General features: G+C 37.6%; 1 protein-coding gene across 3 annotated transcripts; it reads left to right on the forward strand.

Annotated features, from left to right (window-relative positions):
- The first annotated feature begins 672 nt into the window (after positions 1-672).
- Positions 673-18,905, forward strand: LRRCC1 (leucine rich repeat and coiled-coil centrosomal protein 1). 3 transcript variants are annotated; one of them, XM_015855888.2, is made up of 19 exons: positions 673-801; positions 927-1,132; positions 1,486-1,551; positions 2,441-2,608; positions 3,368-3,537; positions 3,656-3,856; positions 4,652-4,854; positions 5,921-6,098; positions 6,351-6,499; positions 7,469-7,673; positions 10,614-10,753; positions 12,140-12,341; positions 12,649-12,834; positions 13,847-14,021; positions 15,097-15,260; positions 15,811-16,007; positions 16,198-16,335; positions 17,696-17,831; positions 18,640-18,905. In XM_015855888.2, the coding sequence occupies exons 1-19, from the start codon at positions 743-745 to the stop codon at positions 18,760-18,762; spliced, it is 3,066 nt and encodes a 1,021-aa protein (XP_015711374.1). In that variant the 5' UTR covers positions 673-742; the 3' UTR covers positions 18,763-18,905. The 3 variants fall into 3 exon arrangements, with proteins under 3 accessions (XP_015711374.1, XP_015711373.1, XP_032298680.1); XM_015855887.2 differs by having other exon boundaries at positions 674-801; positions 3,653-3,856; XM_032442789.1 differs by lacking the exons at positions 673-801; positions 927-1,132; positions 1,486-1,551; positions 2,441-2,608 and adding an exon at positions 2,636-2,957 and having other exon boundaries at positions 3,653-3,856.
- The last annotated feature ends 2,674 nt before the right edge of the window (positions 18,906-21,579 follow it).

Here is a 21,579-nt window from a genome sequence, read left to right on the forward strand (position 1 = left end):
AGTCCAGGATACAGCTAGCCTTGCAAAAAGATCTTGACAAAACAGAACCCTGCAAAACTGAGATCTTCTCCCCTATGAGGAGAGACTTAAGGAACTGGGTCTGTTTAGCCTTGAAAAAAGAAGGCTGAGAGGGGACTTGATCCAGGTTTATAAATACCTGAGGTGTGGGAGCCATAGTGGTGAGGCTGGTCTCTTTTCAGTAGTGCGTGGGGACAGGCCTAGGGGTAATGGGATGAAAGTACAGCATAGGAAGTTCCGTACAAATGTGCGGAAGAACTTCTTTACAGTGAGGGTGACGGAGCACTGGAACAGGCTGCCCAGGGAGGTGGTGGAGTCTCCTTCTCTGGAGATATTTAAGACCCGCCTGGACGCCTACCTGTGTGACGTGGTGTAGGGAGCCTGCTTTGGCAGGGGGGTTGGACTCGATGATCTCTAGAGGTCCCTTCCAACCCCTACAATTCTGTGATTCTGTGATTCTATACAGACTGGAGGATGAGTGGCTGGAACGCAGCATTGCAGAAAGGGATCTAGGGGCTCTGGCTGACAGCAAGTTGAATGTGAGCCAGCAGTGCGCCCTGGAAGCCAGAAGGGACAGCTGTACTCTGGGGTACCCCAAGCCCAGCACTGCGGCGGGAGGCGGCGTGAAGGCGGCGGGCGGTGCTTGCTGCTTTACGGCAGGACTGTCGCAACTCGCGGAGCGTCGCCGTTGAGAGCGGAGGGAAGTTTGAAGCGGGGCGGCGTGATGGCGGGGCAGGGCGGCGAGCCTGGGGAGCTCAGCCTCGTGGATCAGGGCGTGAGGAGGTGAGCAGCGTGCCTCGGGGGCGGGTGGGCCGTGAGGGCACAGGGAGCAAAGGAGAGGGGCTGGGCTGGGCTGGGCTGGGGCCGCCGCTCCCCTGCCTGCTGATAGCGGTGCCTCTCCCCCTCAGCTTGCAGGAGGTCTCGTTGAGCTCGGACCTGCACACGCTCAACATGCAGCGCAACCGCATCGCCAGGATCGAAGGGCTCGACCACCTCCGGAACTTGCAGCATTTGGACTTGTCGTCCAACCAAATCCGCCGCATGGAGGGGCTGAGTGCCCTGCACAGCCTGCGCAGCCTGAACCTGTCCCGCAACCTGATAACGGCAGTGGAGGGTCTGCAATGCACATTTCTGCCCGATTCTGAACGAATGAAGCTTTATAAGTTAAAACTTCCTTCTGGAAGTATGCCTGTCCTGAGGTCATACTGAGTCAAAACAAACTGCTGGCCATATTATGTACATTTTAAAACATGCAGCATGTGATCTCTTTATACTTTGTCACTACGAGGTGCTGTAATTCGGAAGAAGAAAGTGTGATTATGGCTTTTTATTGCTTTGTTTTCTAATCATGGTTGATTATAGTTTGTAGCTGTGATTTTAGAAGGGATACATAATGTGCAGGTCTCGATTTCACAAAGCAGAGCATTCTGCAAACCTTACTGTCTTTATTTCCCTCACTTTGTTTAGGACTGGAGAAGCTCTTTAATTTAACTACACTGAATTTGTCGTTTAATCATATACACGATCTCTCTGGTAAGTGACTTTGACATGGCTAGAGCAATAACAAGCATTTGCCTCACTTCAATAAAATAAATTAAAAGTGTTTTCTGAGGTTTCTGTCAGCTTGGACAATTGACTGTTAGTGCTGCTTAAAGGTGGCAGCTGCTGCTGCTCTTAGCTGTTAATTTTTTTCCATCATGTTGTGAACTGGAATTCATTCTTCTACAGAAATATTTGGCAATGCTGAGCTTTACCTCTGTGAGCTTGGCCATGTAACTAATGATCTAGAGCTGCTGGTATTTAGCTGTATGGGAATGGGGGTGAACATTCAGCAACACAGACACTACAGGCAGAGAGTGAGTTCATATGACTCTACCTAGGGGCCCTGATCTGGGTTGGTGAGGTGCTGGGACAGGCTGTCTAGAGAGACTGTAGATCCCCATCCCTGGAGGTGTTCAAGGCCAGGTTGGATGGGGCCCTGGGCAGCCTGATCTAGTACTAGATATGGAGGTTGGTGGCCATGCATGTGGCCGGGGAACATGATAATTCTTGACGTCCCTTCCAACCCAAGCCATTCTATGATCTAGAACAATGAACTTTTCTTTATGAAAAGGACTAGGCTATGTTTTTCTCATATGTCTGTGCTGTAATAATCTGACTGAAGTGAATCTGGAAGCTCAGTAATTGCAGCTACTAACGTGACGAACAAATGTCATTTTGATTACTTCATGTTCTTTACTTGAATCTTAAGTATAGTGGATGAAATGGATGGAGAAAGGGGAGCTTTTTCCTAGAACAAAAGTTTTTACATCATTTTCAATTATGATGATTTGTTGACTGAGCATTTTTCAGCAGTATGGCATCTGATCCATACAGAATCACTGCAGGAAACACTGTTTTGTATTTTCTCTTAAATTTTCAGGACTTCAATGTCTTCATGGAACCCATCATAAAATTAGCTGTATTGACCTTCACAGCAACTGCATAAACAATATTAACCATTTACTTCAGTGCGCAAAGGGGCTGCAATGCTTGACCAATTTGACACTGGAAAAAAATGGAAACACCAATCCAGTTTGTTATGCAGCAGGTATGTATGTTATGCAGCAAGTATGTATGTTATGCCAGGTAGATAATTTGTTCTTTGTTGATCAGTAATTTTCCTTACACTGTTGGCTGGGTTCTGAAGCTTGCAAATTCATTCACAAACTGGCCACCCTTTAGAAATCTGTATTCTGACAAAATGAATTTGTTTTCCGTAGTGAAATGTTTTATTTTCTCTGAGTATGTTCTCAAAGTTGTAAATCTTGTTTGCATTTGTAAGGTTCAACTTTTCACATGTTATTTTAGGTTAAGGCAGGAGATGGACAAAGAGTGAATTGCAGCAAGAGGAAGATCAGTAATAAGCGCTATTAGCCTTTCCTCTACCTACAGCATCAGTAAGCAGTGACAGACAGACTGTGAGATACTACTTGTAAGATGCTGATTACATTAGCATTTTCATTCAGCAAAAAAGGACGAAATTATCCATGTCCTTTCAGAAATTTCTTTTCATTATATTTGTCTTTACTTCCAGCAGCTATTTTGTTGCGTTGGGTCTGTATTAAAAACTTGTCTTTGCAACTGCCGCATGTTAACGATGGTGGGGAGATCCCAGAGTAGACTAGGACAATGCAGGCAGCTTCCTAGTTCATTTATGTTGGTATGTTTTCTGTTGAGGGCCCTTACTAGCAGGGAGTGTCAGAACACTTTATAACTCACTGTTTTTACAGTGAATATTTGCTTTTTTTGTTTTTTTTCTGTTTGATTGTTTTTTGGAGATTAATTTAAATTTGGTCTTTTCCTTAAGGTTATAGAGAAACTGTACTTCAGGCATTGCCCCAGCTGGCAGTTCTAGATGGAAGAAATATTCATGGTGAACTGGTAGAATCAGCAGAAGGAAACTGTTCGAATTTGCAGTGTTTAGAAGACATTTTGAACTGTTTAGTTTCATCCGGGTCCCCTTCATCCAAAGATCAGGTGCCATAGTTTGTGTATATTGGTTTTAAATTTAAGAGATTTTGTTTGTTTGTTTTTGTTTTTTGTAATGCATGTAACTCATAAATGTTACAGACCTTACTTTTTGTTTTGATAGAAGGCCTTACCATTGGTGACACCGCATATCGACCAAGCGTTAGCTTATTTTCGGCAGCGTACGAAAATGCCAGTACAAAGTTCTGTCAGTTCCTCTACAGAGCATGTTTCATCTTCAGAGCCCGAGAAATCCATACTTGATAAAATACAGAGTGAGATGAGGATTCAAAAATTAGAAGATCAAATTTCACAGATACTGCAGAAGGTGATTTATTTTTCTATGATTGCACAAGAAGTTTTGTTTGTAAAACAAGTTCCTTTTGATTCTGCAGAAGTTCACTATGAATGATACAGAGTTTATACAGATACATGTGTTCTGACTTCACAGTAATGTGTATTTAGCAGTTTTTAAAAACTAAGGAGATGAAAAAAAACACTTTTAAACTGCTGATTCCACTTTGATTCATGAAAGTTTCATATTGACTGAAAACCACAGCATATATGGCTTGAAGGACAATCTGATGGTATATTAGATAGCAAATTGTTTTCTGATTGTTTGGTTTTTACTCTAAAGCCATCCATATATGTCATTGAACCAGAGCAAAATATGAAGTGCAGCAGAGTTGGTGGAAGTTGTTTTTGCTAGCTAGTAGGTTAAGTTGCTCTGATATGTTTGTCAGGTATGTTTCTCACTGTTTTAATAACCATTTATTGTGTACGTTGGAAACATGCAATGTTTTTAAGTGCTGTGTGTTTTAGTTTTTGCAACAATCTTTACTCTGTGCCTGATTAATTTATTTTTTTTTTAGTAAACTTCAGATCCTTCAGAAAGTTACAGTTATTTATTCTCAAGCATGTGGTTCTATTTTGCTTATATTATCTTTAATATGCTAAATTATTTTAGCAAGGAGGGAAAGGGGTAGCTTGGAAGCTGCTGTTTTCTTCTCTATGAAAAACATATTGTAAGTCTTAAATTCCCAAAAATAGTACTATGGTAAATGCTAGAAATGTGCTAATTAGAACTATGAGATACACAGACAGAACTTCAATCTTTTCTTAGGTGTCTAATGCCTCGAGAATGGAGGCCCCTCCAAATGTTCTAAAAGCTAAGAGAGACACAGATCCAACTTCTGAGAGTGAACATGAGACTGAGAAGGAGGGCAGCAAAAAGGCTGTGAAAAGAAGCAAGATCCCTACTTACCATAGAACTACTTCATCTGCTAGACGTCACTTGAATCATCCTAAGACCAAGATAACTGGCAGGTTGTATCCACGTTTGTCATATAAATAAAAAATAATTAAGCTGAGTGTTGTTGGAATAAACCTAGTTTGTGTTGAAGCATTTTATGAATGTGGTAGATTGACTGAACTTGAGCTAATGCTCTAAAAATTACAAACTACTGTGGCTTTATAACAAAACTATTATTAGCAAAGCAGCTGTCAAATTTCTGGTGTTTTTTCTTGGATGTTGGATCAGTGGGAAAAAAATGACATACTTGTCAGATGACCCTGCTGATAATGCTTAATATATAAGCCCTCTTTTTTCTTACATAAACTCCTTGCTTCCTCGTTTTTCTTTTATGTGCCTTGCATTATGAAACGGTATCCTTATAAAATACAGAAAACCTTAAATAATATACAGATAACTTCTTGAAGTTTATTCATCAATTGCACAGCCATTTACCTGTATGAACATCTGCTGCATTTAGGTGAAAAAGAAATTGAACTGAAGACTCCAAAAAAGAAAAACCTTCTGAATTGTAGCAGCACACTTATTCATCTTTCTATTAAACTATACAGACAGAATTTTTCATTATAAAAATGCATCACTGTATGAGTCAAATTTAAAATAAAAAAGATATCTAAAAAGATATCAAAACATCTGTCAAGACAATAGCTGTTCTTTGTGCTGACACTGAGGCTGCTGTAGCAACGAGTCTGAATATACAGTAAATATATCATCATTTATCCCACACTTCCGATAAATTAAACCATTAGATTTGTTAACCACTGCAGCTCTACAGCTACTCTGCTTCTCTAAAATTTTCATATCTATCTGGTCAAAAGATGTTTTTCTAATAGCAATACAAGTACCACGTTTTTACAGCTGAAGATTTGAATTTAGCTGTTTGCTTCTAGACCTGCTTACAGATTATTTCAGATTATTTTCTAGGTGGCTTTGAATTCTGTACAATTCAACTTCTGTGCTTTTACAAGACAAGACTTTACAGTTCTTTATCTGAATCCTCAGTGTTTCTTTTGGTGGCATTTGAAAAAGTGTTTAAACTCTGCATGTTCTCAAATACCTGTTGTTTTTCTTCCATTGAAGGGAAGAGAAGAGTTCCTCAAAGCGTTCCCATCAGAGGAACTCTCATCTCAATTCATCATCAGATACTCCCGATTTGGAAGTAGTGGGAAGAAGAGCTGATGTATTAGTTGGAAGACAGAGCAATATGGAAAAATTGGATGAAATGAATTCAAATGCGACACAGGAACCCACATACCGAGTATGTTCGGCAACATTTTGAGTATGACTTCCCCTGGAGTCAAGTGTGACAGGATAAAAAATAGTTATGTACAGTGTCATCTGAAAGAGAATGTTGTTTTTTTCTCTTATGGGGGGTTTTGGTATGGTCACTTAACTGTGGATTTGATAAAGACCAAGTAATCTTTTTCTACAATTAATGAATATCTTTCTTCATTTTTGGCTATGTTTTAATATTACCACATAAGTTGATGGTTACTGCATTCTTGTTTAGGCACTGATTCAGGAACTTGATCAGGAAAAGGAAAGAAGGTGGAAAGCAGAACAAGCAGAGAAGAAATTAGTAGAGCATGTCAAAGAGTTACAGAAACATGCAAAAGAAGAAAAGAATATTCAGAGTATGGCTGTATACACTACAGAGAGGTAGGCAAATGGATTCTGTAGTATATTTTCCTTTTTTTTTTTTTTGTTATTTCAATTTGTAGGCTAAGGAAATGAGAATAGTTTTAAAAGCGTGCTTGGAAAATCACACATCAGAAAGTACTGCTTGAACTTCTCTCAATATTAGTGAAATTCCTTTCTACGCTCTGCTGAAATCCCATATAGGGCAATACTTAATGGGTTGTCACTGCTTGCTTGAAAAGACATAAGGAGACAGGAATATCTGTCAGTGCTTAGTACCCTATTCTTCCTCTTCATATCTCAGAACAGTATCAGTGTGCCACTTAAGTCTGGTTCTAGCCCTTTGCTTTCAGAGCAATCACTATTTTGATTGTTCTTTCTCTTTGAGCTGAGACACTGGTAACTATATCTTGTGTCATGTCATGCTTCCAGTTCCTAAGCTTTTTTTCCACTTGTCCATATAGTTGGCTTTTTTCCTGTGTGAACAAAGATGTTTCTGGCAGGCCTGAGTTGGGCAATAGGCAATATGTTGTACAGGTCTGACATAGCATATCTTTGCATAGACTGCCATCCAAATCCTTGCATGCTGCTTTTTGTTTTCCATAAGTTCTCCCTTCTTACGTGGTTGTTGACGAGTAACACTTTGTTTGGAGATGTGTTCTATTTGTCCTTCTTAATTGCATATTGATACTATAGGTACAATTTACATATAAAGCAAAATTATGTTTGGAATGTATTTTCTTTTGTAGACTTATCTATGAGGTCATATTTAGCCTTTTTCTTTTAAAATAAAATAAAATATAGTGCAGTGTGTAGCTTTGGTAATCATTAAACAGTTTTGCATGACAATGTTGCACATAACACAGCTCACCAAGGAAACACAAGATGCAGTGCTACAACCCTTACTAAATAAATGTCTATTTCTTAATGTAATTGGCATGACTAAATTCAAAACCTCTTATTATACAACTACATTATATTCCTTCGCAGGTTAAAGGAAATGATATTGAAAGAGAGAGACATTAAAGTAAGATTGCAAGCAGATGTCCAACAGTTGAAAGATGAAACTGAAAGACTTACTAATGAATTAAATCAAGCAAAAAATAAAGAAGCAGAGCATCAGAAGGCTATGCAAGCTTTAGAAGAAGCATTATCCAAGATGGAAACACAGAGATTGCAGCAGCGAGCAATAGAGGTAAATATTTTTTCATGACTGAATAATATGGTGGCAACAGGATGGTCACTCTAGTCTTAAGTGTGAATAAAGACTAGACTTTAGAGTCTAATGGTTTTGTTTAAATTTTAAGTGGATACTTTCTTAACAACCAGAACAAAATGGTAGTTGCTGAGAACTTATTGTAGAGCTCCTGTTTGATTGTTGCTTTCTTAGGGTTTTTGTTTTGGTTTTGATTATAAAGCTGGAGGTAATGATGTTGAAGTATCAGAGGACTTTATTTAGCATACAAATAGAGAAGGTGCTAAAACAAATGCTGCCACTATTTCAGGGGAGTCCTCATTACACTCTACTACTTCCTGAAGGGAGGTTGTGGTGAAGAGGGGCTTGACCTCCTCTGCCGGGCAACAAACAGGACCTGAGGAAATGGCCACAAGTTGTATCAGATGAGGTTTAGACTGGACATAAGAAGGAACTTTTTCTCTCAGAGAGTGGTCAGGCACTGGAATGGCTGCCCAGGGAGGTGGTGGAGTCACCATCCCTGGCAGTGCTCAAGAGGCGTCTGGATAGGGAGCTAGGAGATATGATTTAGTGTTTTTTTCTGTAGGTTTGGTAAAGGGAGGATGGTTGGACTAGATGATCTTGTAGGTCCTTTCCAACCTTGTGATTCTATGAAGTTTTTATTTTTCCTGTAATTAGACCTTGGAAGTATCCTCCCTCTTGGTAATAGTATCATCACCTGCAAAAGTTTTTATTAGGGAAAGGTCATTTTTCCTGTCTTTGATGTTCTGTCAACAAATACTAATAGTTGTGTTTCAAAGAATAGTTGTAATTGTCTAGAAACAAAATGATCATTTTTAATTCTTAATTTGCCTTTGATTTATTTTATAAATTCTTAAGATTAATGAATTCTTGAATACTCTGTAGAGCTTTCTTATAGTACAGATTGACAGTGAGATTCCCATTAAGGAGACCTTTACTGCCATCAGTGGTAAATGGTTATACCTCTATGCAGTGACAGTGTAAGGATTTCAGTAAACATGACTAAATTATTTAAAGGTTTTGAGTGTCTGTGCATCTAAATTTGTACTATTTTATTCTGGCACTTCTTAAATTTGCAAGTGTTTTAACTTGAATATTTCTTTAAAATTCATTTTAGAGGGGGAATTGCCTCATTTTATCAACTGAACAGCAGGGATGCAGTGAAATGTATTTGTATCTTCTCAAGATGAGGCTTAGAATATAAAATGTGGGGACTTTCATATGCGAGTCTTACAGTAGCATTTATACAACTGAAGTTAACATACATATTTTAAATAATTCCATCATTATCAAATTGAAGCTTATAACAGGCTGTTGCACTTACTCAGTATTCTTAAGAGATACAGCAGAAGATAGAATTCTGATGGATTAAAAAAAAAACACAACACATTATTTCCAGTGTTTACTATGTAGCTTTCCTTAATTACTGTTTCTCATCCTTCAGTAACAAGCCAAGAGGAGCCTTGTGAAGGAATTCAGAATATAATTTTGTTTTTATTTGCTTTCTTTGTTTTGTGGAGGTTGAATTTTCTGTTTGTTTCTGATGAGACCTGGAAATCAGCTTGTCTTCATTGCGTTCTATTTCTACACATAGTTACTTATAAAATCATAGAATCACAGAATGGCCCGGGTTGGAAGGGACCTCCAGGATCATGAAGCTCCAGCCCCTCTGCCACAGGCAGGACCACCAACCACAACATTTAATATTAGACCCAGGGCCCCATCCAAACTGGTCTTGAACACCTCCAGGGATGGGTGGCATCCACAGTCTCTCTGTGCAGCCTGTGCCAGCACCTCATCACTCTCACAGTAAAGAACTTAAATAAACTTACATAATTGATGCACAAACTAATCTTGAGTAGTCCATTAACCATTCACACCTTTGATACTCTGGAAAGCGAGGTGATTAGAATTTTGTTAGTACTGAATTTAGAGAGATATGCTAAGTCCATTGCTTTGCTCAGGAGGACAGATGTGGATAAGTCATTAACACTCACCACTCAAGCACACGGGGATTGAGATGAATACTGCAAGTGATTATGAGATGTGAGAGTGTTACCATTAACATCACCTGCTTTTTCTGGTTCATTTTCTAAGCTGCAGCCTTCTGAAGTGTCCTGATTATGAATTACTATTTCACAAGTAATAAAATCTTTTTTTATGATTATTATATATATATATATATATATATATATACACACACACACATATATATACATGTATATATGTATGTATGTATATAATTTGGCTTGCTATGTCAGTAAAGACAATTCCGTATCTAAAAGTTTTCAGATTATAAAATGGAATTCTTCATGAATGCTTCATGGGAAGAGTGGAGTATGCCATCTGCTGTTCATAATGTGTTTTTTGTTGTGAAATCACTAGAGAGAAACTTTGTTCAGCAACTTTAAGATGTAAGATGCAGATTTTTGTACCTGGAGTGTGTAAAAATAACTAGAGATAGCAAATACATCATCTAAAATGTTTTGCTTGAAACCAGTACTGGTGTTAGAATATGAGAGTTGATAACTGAGGAAACCATTCTACTAATATTCCTGTCCTATTTATGCAGGACAGTTTCTACTTCTTTATAAATTAAGTAAATGTCCTTTGTTCGTGGTGAAAGCTTGTTGCTTTTTTGTTTTGTGGTAAGTTAATGCTTAAATTTAAACATTTGTTGTTAAATTTCTGCAACTGTAAGAGTATAACAACTTTTAAAAATCCTTTTTGTTGGCTAGGTAGCATTATAAGGTTCCATAGACCTTTATGAAAAAATCTGCTCTGTTGTGGAGCATGATTTAAACATAATGGCTTGTATATAAAACTGTCAGTAAAGCATCTTTTATATTTTGGTACAAGTCATGAAGATAAGTAAGAGTTTAAGAATCGTGTCCCTCTTGTTTTTATGATTATATACAGATGAAACAGGTGCAAGAAGCAGAGCTTAAAGCATCAGCAAATGAAAGAGAATTACAGTTACTTCGAGTATCTCTTCGACAGCAGAGGGAGAAGGTAAAACAACTGCATGAACTTCTTATATTAAGAGAACGAGAACAAAGGTAGGTATGAGATCTTTATTAACTTGCTGTGAAAATAAAGTAGAATACGTTAGTATTGCAAACATGTTTTGAATGTGTTCTGCCAGGTGTGGGTGGCTGTCTTTATGGGAGAGGTATTCTCTGTAAAATATGTAGATGTCTTCCCACACATTTTTGGTCTCATTTAAGGTTGTCTTCATAGCTTTTAGACTCCTGATTTGCAAGTCCTTGTAGGCAAATGTTCTTGTCTTTCTTTCCATACATTCATTTTTTATTATATGTGTGAACTTAACATTATTTTACTGTCTTTAATTGTGAAATAATCAGGTAAACCTGAAGTCACATTTGAATCATTGACAGAAAGGTTGGCTTGTGTGTGTGTGTGTGTGTGTGTGTGTGTGTGTGTGTGTATGTATACATATACATATATGTATACATACACATATATATCTGTGTATGTGTGTGTACTTCAGTAATACAAAGTGATCCCCCAGGTGGTTAGCTTCCGTAGCATCTTGCATTAGGTTATTAGTTTGGGTTGGTGGTTTGATTGGCTGTTTTTCCCTCTCCTCTCAGAAATGTATTTATTTATTTATTTATTTATTGGGAATACTTGAACACAAGTTCTGTATTATTGAGCTAATACAGTCAAATAAATGTACATGTAAAACAGACAGTTGTTTTTGGTATGGTACTATGTGAGGAAGCTTAATGATAAAATAAGCTGATAACTTAGCTTTGAGCATGAATATATTCAAATGCCAAAATAACAGCAGGTTAAGATGGGAAGAATCTGATAGCTGTGTTTTGAGAACTTTACATTATTCTGTTAAAAATCCCCAAAAGATGTAATGTAAAAAATGGTAGGCAGATTTTGTTCTTTAAAGCAGAATAGTCTTAAAGTACATTCTGTTTCATCTTTGTCCTATGGATGTGGCACCATCCTATATGGAGGCGTATCCTGGAGCTCTTCATAGCCTCATGGCAGTTGCTTTTCAGGTTTGGGATCTAAGTGGGAAAGAACAATTATTGGGTAGGGAAAGGGAAGAAAAAGAGAGTTGTCTGGCTATACAATGGCTTTCCTAATTCCCTTCTCTTCCTGATCTTTGTGATTCTTTGTTACCAGGAAAGCAAACAAACATTAACAGCAAAAGAATAATAGAAAATTTCTATAAATGTTTGAATTGAAAATTAAGCCTATTCCTTTCTCTGGATGTTTTAGTGGTGGTCAACACACTTTTCCCCATCCCAGGGCCACAGTCATGGAAGACTGAAGCCTTTTAGTCAAACTAAGGAATTAATTCCATTCATTACCTGATTCATTGTCCTTTTTAAGAAATATTAAGGAAATCAGCTGAAGTAGCGTTGGCAGATACTGTAGTTCTTGTACATGTTTGGTAACTCCAGGAAAGAACTTGAAACCCGAGTTGCTTTACATGGACCAGAGTTTCAAGCAGCTGTGTCAAAAGAAGTGGCTAAAGAGGAGCAGAGGCATGAGCAGCGTGTTAAAGACTTTCAGGAGAAAATTAATATGTTAAACCAGAAGTATACGGAGTTAGAAGATGAATTTCGTTTAGCATTAACGATGGAGGCAAAAAGGTTTAAAGAGGTAAGAGAACATTTAATCTAAAACTAGACAGAATTGTGCTTTTAAATGGGTTGTGTTCCTTTCATTCTTATAGTGTTTGTTCCAAGGACTCATCTGAAAATGCTGGTAGTTGCTGCTACTTTCAAATATAAATTATTAAAAATTAAATGATAAAAAATCAGCTTCGGATGCTCATTATTTCACATTGTGTTACTAAACTTAAGTTTCCCCTTTTATTTGAATAAAAAAAAAAAAAAAAGATATCATTTTAGCGTTTACCCTTTTTTTCAAAGGAGAACATTTTTCAAGAGTTCTTCTGAAATTGTAGGTCCAAGAGGATTTTGAAAATGTTTCTGCTGATCTAGCTGAACATCAGCAGTCCCTCTTTCAGTTTCAACAAAAGGAAAAAGAGATGACAGTTCTGATCCAAGACCTCACAAGCATAGTGAAAGAACAGAAAGCAAAGATTGCAGAATTAGTAAAATCAAATCAAGAAACCACAGCAAACCTGAAGGTACTTCTTTCAAAATATTTCAACTATATACTATTTGGGTTGGGGTTTTTTTTTTGTTTGTTTATTTTAATATTTTATCCAAAATGTAACCATTCCATATTGGGTAAATTCACTGAAAGTTGTGTATTTCCTTTTGCATTAAGGCAGAGTAACCCACATCAGCTTTTATTCTTGTATCTCCTCCTTATTCCTTACAAATGCTATGCTGTGTATACTGCAAAATCCAGTCATTCTTGCCTTCAGAGAAAGTGCACTCTTTGCCTCGTGAGCACTAGTGGCTATTATGATCAAGTGGTTGCTCTGAAATTATGGTTTATAATTCAACAGCTAAAAAACTGGCTAGTCACTGCACATGAAGTAAAAATGAAACTGCAAGTAGTCAAGTGTTGTTCAGCAGCTTTTTAACATAATCCAGTCCACGTGGATTGATTGAGACCCAGTGGATATCATATTTTTCCAACCCCTGCAAAGCTGTTTTTAATCTTGTTGTACATCGCTGGTGTGGTATCCAAACAAAACAGGATTCCGCCAATGACTGATGTTGCTTAAAAACTAAAATACAAAAAAAAAAAAGCTATATTAAACAACTTTAATATGTAAAACAATAAATTGTGTAATCACAGATAAGTCTTGATCATGGGAAGTGGAAATTGAAAGCATCACAACTTCTGTATTTTCTAATCTTTTTTTTATTCTCTTGTTTCTGGCATGTACAATTCAAAACAAGTTTTTGTAATGGCATTAATCAAAGTTGGCTATTTAGAAAACAGCTTTATAAATGGTTTGGGGGAATTTAAGTATTTCTACTTGAAGCGAACATCTGTGTCTTATTACTGGGGAGATGAGCAATTTTTTTAATCAGGTGGAAGCTTCTACGCAAGCAGAATATTCCTCAGTTTATTGATATACAGCAAATGAAACTTTGACTTTCCTGGCTAGTTACCATTGATTTGAGATTCTGAATACTTGTTTTAAAGGATCTTTCTTTATTTTCCCATGTTCATTCACACAGAGTCGAACTGAAGAACTTGAAACTGTGATTGAGCAGGACAAAGAGAAAGCTGGTCAAGTGGAACTTCTGAAAAAGGAAAATGGAAAACTTATTTCTCAGCTAACTGCTCAAGAATCTGTAATTGATGGATTAAAAATGGAAAGAAAAATATGGGGGCAGGAGTTGGCACAACAGGGTAAAACACATACATTTTATATATATATATATATATAATATTATATATGCATTATATATATTATATATATTGCAGTAAAACTGCTGATATTCAATATTATACTTTCCAAGTAAACATCCCAACAAACCTGTAATTATGACAAGATCTCTCAATGTCTTGTTGATTTACTCAGTTGTAAAGATGGTATGGAAATATGCTACTTCTGTAGTATGCAGGCCATTTATAGGAACTTTAACAGCAGTTGTGAGAGTTAGATTATTCTGCATGCCCAAAATGTCAAAATGCCATAATAATGCTATATTGTGGAATCATAGAATGGCTTGGGTTGAAAAGGACCACAGTGTTCATGTAGTTTCAACCCCCTGCTATGTGCAAGTTCGCCAACCACCAGCCCAGGCTGCCCAGAGCCATATCCAGCCTGGCCTTGAATGACTCCAGGGATGGGACATCCACAACCTCCTTGGGCAACCTGTTCCAGTGCATCACCACCCTTGCACTTGGCCTTGTTGAACCTCATTAGGATCACACGGGCTCACTTCTCCAGCCTGTCCAGGTCCCTCTGGATGGCTTCCCTTCCTTCCAATATATCAATTGCACCGCTCAGCCTGGTGTCGCCTGCAAACTTGCTGAGGGTGCACTCGATGCCATCGTCTATATCATTGAGAAAGAATCTATGAAAAGAACTTTTTGTAGTGTCTTGACACTACATGCTGCATGTTTGTTAATTAAGTCCACTGTGGAAATTTTACTGATATATCAGTAATGCATTAAATATTGGGTAAAAAACACTTTGGCTTTTTTTTCTACTGATTCACATGACTCAGCACCATTTGGTAGTTTCTTCTGAGACTGATTGAGTCTATAAGAATTACTGCTCTTTTTTTTTTTGAGTTTTCCTGGGATAAAATACTGGCCTTCAGTTCTGCCCTTCTTTGTAAGTTTTTCTTACAGATTGCAGTGTTTATAGTGGGCTAAATGATGACGTTTGTTTAAGATTGTTGTTTCCTCACCTCTGACATCCTGAAGTTACCTGTAAATTAATGACTGTAGTATATGAATGTCCTGTACTGTCTAGGAGCTCACCTTTCTCAAGATCGAGGAAAACTGGAGGCAAAAATCGAGGTTTTAACAAACGAGGTGGAAACTTTAAAGAAGCAGAGGGATCAGGACAGTGATGCTATACGAATTAAAAACAAAATAGTGGACGATCAGACAGAAACAATTAGGAGATTAAAAGAAGTAAGTTGAATGTGTTACAGTTTGGTTTTATGTAAAATCAAGACTTGTAATGACAGTTATGGTAACAGCTCTGATGGAGACGTGGCTCTGCACTCCTGGTTTTACTAATTCAGGAAGTGCAGGCAAGCTGTCCACAGCAACTGATTTCATTGAGAGCAGAAGAGAGCCTTGTTTCAACTGAGATGTTTATTTGAATCCCTCGTTGAATTATACTTATGTGAAGAGACTTTTTGCCTTTGCCCCACTCAGTTATTCTTGATAATGATTTTGAGAGAGAAAAGCTAGGATAGTGTAATTCTTCAGTTCACTGTAATAGCACAAGTTCATTGTACCCCCATTAGTACCTATTCTGCTTTTGTCAATCAGTATTTTAACAATCCAGCTACTATACCTTGTTCAGTTTATTCTGTTCCATCTCAGTCAGAGACTTAAGAGTTACTAAGTCAGTGTGCTTTTATTCTCTTTAGCATAGACTAAACATATTTATAAGGGTAACAACAAAGTTAAAATAAAGTATTTTTTTTCTATTCTGAAATATTTTTTTCTACAGAGCTTACAAGAAAGAGATAAACAAATCAGAAAACAGCATGAAGAAAATAAGCTTTTTCAAGTACAGTTGGATGAAAAAGCCACTGAATTTGAAGAGCTTATGGAAAAGCTAGAAAGGCAAAATGAGAGAAAAGAGCAATTAAAGCAGCGTTTAGAAGAAAAAGAAGTAGAACTTGGTGACATCAGGAGAGCATACAGGTGATGGATACAGTGGGCAATAACTCTTTGCGATCCCAATTGTTTACAGCTTTTCCATGAAGTTGTCTTTTTTGCTTAGAGAGTGCTTTCTTGCAGTTAAAACTTACAGAAATGTGGAAAACTGGGAACATTAAAGCTTTTTCTGTCCTCCTAAGAAGTGGAATGATAAATACATACATTTTATTTTCAGTGCGCTGAAGAAGAAGTGGCAAGGTAAAGATGAACTATTAAGCCAGCTGGAGGTACAAGTTAAACAGATGAAGGAGAGCTTTGATATGAAGGAGAAGAAGCTGATCGAAGAGAGAAATAAAAGCCTTCAAGCTCAGAGGTGAAATTAATATGTTATTTTGTGAGCTGCCCAAACAGACAAAAATGTTACAGTGACAGAATGCTTTTGGTGAGTTATTAGTGATCCCATTTTCAGGAAACTGTGAGTAGAAGTAATTCTTGCTCTACAAGCAACTTTACTACACAAGCCCAGTATTTAGTTGCAGTGTTTATCCTTTATACTTTTAAGCTGTACTCCAGTTCTCTTTGAAAATAATTTGAGCCTGCTCCCAAGTACGCTTCTCCACTGCAGTGCTTTTGGTTCTCTTCTCTGAGGAAGTTTGACATCAGGCTTTCATGTTAGGGACTTGTCTGCAGTCATCACATGTGCTGTCTAGAGTAACGTAGTGAAGATGCTTATAAATATGGGGCAGTCTCGCAGTCTCTAAGTGGCATTTCTTTGAGGATGAGCACATCAACTTTCTTTTTCATTATCAGGATACATAGAGCTGTTTATTTACCAAGATCAAGCCAAGCAACTGTGGCTGGCACTTGAGTATAGGGGAGAGGCCACAGTACTTCACTGATGTCTGTCAGAGTTATGTAAATACTTTGAGCAAATACCTAGAAAAACTGAAGTGGGATCCACAGTACTTATCACGACCTAGGGTAAATGTTAACAATAATAATAAATATTTAAGTCTGTGGCTGGGTGCTTGTAAGTAATCTCTTGCTTTTCTCCCACACAAATGATAAAAGGTTTTCAATTTCTTTTGTTTTTTCTCTTGTACTATCAATATTTTTGAGCTACTACTAGTAAATATATGGAGAGAAATATTCATACCCCAGAAAACGATCACAGACTAAGATGACATATGGCACTTCAGAGACATAGGGTAGATTGCTGCTGCTGTGATGAACTTAAATGCATCATGCCCTTAAATGCAGAATTTGTTTGAGAATCAGATAAATGCTTCAATTCTGTGAAGCAGGCTCTCTTGTTTGTGTGGAACATAGACCTGGAGGCAGTCTGCAGGATCACATAATCTATTTGCCTTCTCAGAAAGCAGAAGTATGATAAGCCAATGTTTGAAAACATACGGAGCTCTGAGCCATGTTAACATTGGCAAGTCTGAATCTTTTTTATTTTTTTCTAATGATTAAATGTTTCAGCTAAGAGTGATTAAATGCTTCTGCTAAGAAGAATGCCAGAAGCCCTAAATATGGTGCATAAAACTAGAAGGTGTGCTTGAGAAAGCAAAATCTCTTCTGAAGCTAAATATTGAAATAACTGTCTTTGTGCTTGTGTTGTTAAAACCTCATCAAAGGCATCTTATTAAAGGATTAGGCAAAGCAAAATGTTTTATATTTTTGTTTCTTTGGAAGAATGTAATTTATGTTTTATTATTTATTATTTTTAGGATTGCTACGGAGAAGCTTCGTGAAATGGATGACGCTTTCAGAAAACGACTTGAGTCAGTATTGGCAGCTCATGAGGCTGAAATAGTGCAGCTGGCAAACGAGAAGGAAAAACAAATTGAAGCAGCAAATGAAAAAGTAATTTTGATACCCAATTAATATGTTTATTTTATTTGCATTTTTATTCTACAGCTACTCCAGCAGTGATACTTAAAATCACTGATTTCTATCAGTCTGGCTGATTACTTGATGGGAACAGCCCTAATGTGGTACTCCATCTTTGCAAAGTAAGAAAATAACTAGAGCTGTGAGGTTCATGGAGTGAAGCAAATAAAGTTGCACATGATACAGCTGTTACTAGCTGACACCTTCCCATTATTCGTGCCGGTGTAGATAAGGAATGTTTATTATACCAGACATTCCATTCAACTCTCATATGTCTACATTAGCGGTACGTTCTTGCCATGTATTGCGTTCTGTCTTGCTGTGACAGTCTTTTTTTTCCTATGTAGTAAATATTCTAGTTTTTACATTAATAGCAATCTCCTACTAATTAATACTACTTTTTTTTTTTCTATTTTAATTAAAATTCTGCTACTGCAAATTCTGTTCACCATCAAAACTGTAATATGCATTTCAGTATCTGATACCTTCTAACATAGACTTCGTTTTTTCTGATTTAGAAGTTGTTTGTCCTGTCACATCTATTTGTGGCAGTTTAGCTCCTTGAGGAAGTATTTATTTTGGATTATCACTACCGTCAAAAAAATCTTTTCCATAATATAAAGTTTAAAACGTAAATTCTGTTTGTTTACCAATTTAAACATGCAACTCCTATATATTTTATCAGAGTTAAAAACTGGCAAGTGTATGTTTGTTGGCAGTGTTAAGGAAAGGTTAGATCTGCATTTGTTTATTTGGTTATTTGATCTGTATTTGCTTTCAGGTTTACTGCATTGAAGAAGAAATGCGTCAGCTTCTGCAAGAAACAGCCAACAATAAAAAAGCCATGGAGGACAAAATAAGACGGCTTACGTATGTGTTGAGTGACATTCAGCAAGATCTGTGAAGCTTTATGTCTTACGTTTCAGAGTTGTTCTTTATGAATGTATACACTAAAAAGAGTATTAATTTAAACAAATATGCTACAGTGCACTTTTCCTCCTGTTTGATTTGAAGTGCTTCTAGAGAATAAATTTTGTGTAGAATTTTGAAGGTTTTTATAATTTAATAACAGTATTTTTACAATAAATACTTATTTCTAACCCTTGGTTGTTTTTGACTCTTCTGTCAAATTTGGATCAAAAACAAATTTGTTGATTGAAAGCACCACACGAGTTGAGACATGAATGTTTGGGTAAGAGAGAATGTTAAAGCAAAGAATGTTTTCTAAGTGTGAGAATACAAAAATGTGTGAAGACAAACTTAAAGGTTTCCTGTATTGTGGTACAGATTCTTGTAATGAGCAATCAAGGAACTTCACCTGAAAATGTTTGTAATCTGCACTTACCGCAGCGAATGGCTTCTCACCAGGCTGTTGAAAAATAGCAGATAATAAGCCTTAAGACAGAACAATCATACTAACGTATGTATGATAGAAATTTCATCTCCACTCTACTGATGCATTTATTTCATTTGTCTGTTCTGATTCCACTGAACCTAATCTAAAGTGCTTAATACTGTGGTATTAATTATAATTGTATTCTTTCTTGGTACACCAGATGGAGCTATTTCTTCCCATCTTACAACTCGTAACAGCTAAAGCAGACTCCTGTAGCGCAAATGACAACCGACTCATCTAACCTGACTTTAACATCACTTTGTTCTGCATCCCAAAATGAGTGCTCTAATATGGAATAGTGGCATAGGTAATTTTGTATGAGTAGTAGCGCTAATAGAAGGCCACAGGGCTTTGGTTAACTGTGCAAGGCCTGTTGGGCTTGTTAGCAACTTGTTATGAGAACTTGTGTGAACCATAAGCTAACACAAGCTGCTTCTTGTGGGTGAAGCTTTAACATCGAATGGAGGCAAAGGCCGTGGAAATATAAGCACAAGCTGAAAGCAGAGGCTGCAGCACCGCCACTGCTGAATGCTCTGAAAACACCACACTGAGAGCTGGGAAAGCACTTTTTATCATTACAAAGTTAAGCTGCAGCAAAGAAAAATAATGGAAGGGCCGGGAATTGCTTAGAAACTGTACTGTCTTATAAATTAAGGAGATCCCATGTGTGTGGGATGGGACAGAAAAGACCTGCTTCAGTTCTGGTTCCCAGCACTGACACCAGGAAGGAGCAGAGCCATCAGCGCCAGCCATGGGGCATCCCCTCTGGTACTGTACTCTCCTAACTAACGTTTGGATGTAATGATAGGCTTGTTAAGGACTGACTGCTTTGAAGCAACTTGATAACATGTAAAAACGAATATATACTGGTAACGACTAGTAAGGTGCAAGATTTAGCTTTAAGCACGTCTGTCAGTCTAGTAAATTTTGTTGTAAAGTTTAAGATTTGGTTCGTTTATCAATCAATATTTATTTATCAATTATTTATAGTTTATCAGTCTGACACTATCACAGCAGCCTTCTTGATTGCCTGACAGAAATATCTCAACACCACCAATGTGCAGATGAAAATATCCTCTCAAGGTGACCTTGTGCTCTGCACACTTCTTCCTTCAGAGGCCACATCATAATCTGGAAAACTGTTCTATAACATTCACACGGGTGTCGCACCAAAAGGTTGTGGTTTCTGCAGCAATTCAGAATGTTCCTCTGTTGTGTTTACCAAGTGTTTCTTTGGGCACTTTCTAACTCTTTGACCAAGCTACATTCTGATGGTATGACTGAATGCTTGGAATGCAGTGGCAGGGTAGCACACCTTCCTTGTAACCACGTTCCATTTATTAATGTCAGCCCAGGTTTTTCCTCCAAGTTTTTCATGCTGAAACCACTTCCTGATTTTGTCACAGGGAGTTGCTACTGTTTTTTACCATGGGTTCTTATTGTTCCTTGCTCTTGGCTTGGAAATCTCATACCGTAGCACCTGGGCACATACCTGCAGTGGCTTTATTTGTATTGTTTGCTTTTCGCGTGTCTGATTCCTGCCTCAGGCATTATTTCCTTCTTTATACCTGCATAGATTTCTTAGAGTTACTTAAAAGTTAATTCCTGCAGTAGAAATAGGCCTCAAGGTGATAAATTGATCACAAAGGTAGTGCAGATCAAAACTGTGCAGAATAAGAAACATTCAGCCTGAAACTACTGGGATGCATAAAACAGATGAATAAAGAAAAATCTAATTGAAGTATGAACTCTGGGAGTTGTCATCTGCATGACATGTTTTCAGGCATTAATCACATGCATTTAAAACTGATAACATTTTTAGATATTCTTTGTTTTCACTTCCAGATAAAATAACAGATTTTCTTTAAATCAACATCAAAATGCAATAGGGAGGGAAATTCTGGTGCTGACCAAGAGCAGGAGGGATGTGAGACAGAGACAGCACGCACTTGCTCACCTAGAAGGGCCTTCTATTTTATTACAATGGCCCACAGTGTCAGAGACAGATGTTGCTGATATGGCAGTAGAGGCTGAACCTTCCTGCCAATATTCTGCTCCATTCTATTGCCCTGTGGCAGATGGCAACAGGGGGGCACTCCAACACAATCCTGTCTGACATAGAAGGGTAGATGAAGCAAAGATGTGTCACTGAATTCCTCCACACAGGAAAAAAAAATGGCACCCATTGAATTCAATGCTTGTTGATTGCTGCTGGAAGATGAACAGTGGCTGTGAGCAGGGTGGGTGCTGAATTTCACAGAATCACAGAATCACAGAATTGTAGGGGTAGGAAGGGACCTCTAGAGATCATCGAGTCCAACCCCC

Source organism: Coturnix japonica, chromosome 2 (assembly GCF_001577835.2).
Source record: "Coturnix japonica isolate 7356 chromosome 2, Coturnix japonica 2.1, whole genome shotgun sequence".
Lineage (NCBI taxonomy): Eukaryota > Metazoa > Chordata > Aves > Galliformes > Phasianidae > Coturnix > Coturnix japonica.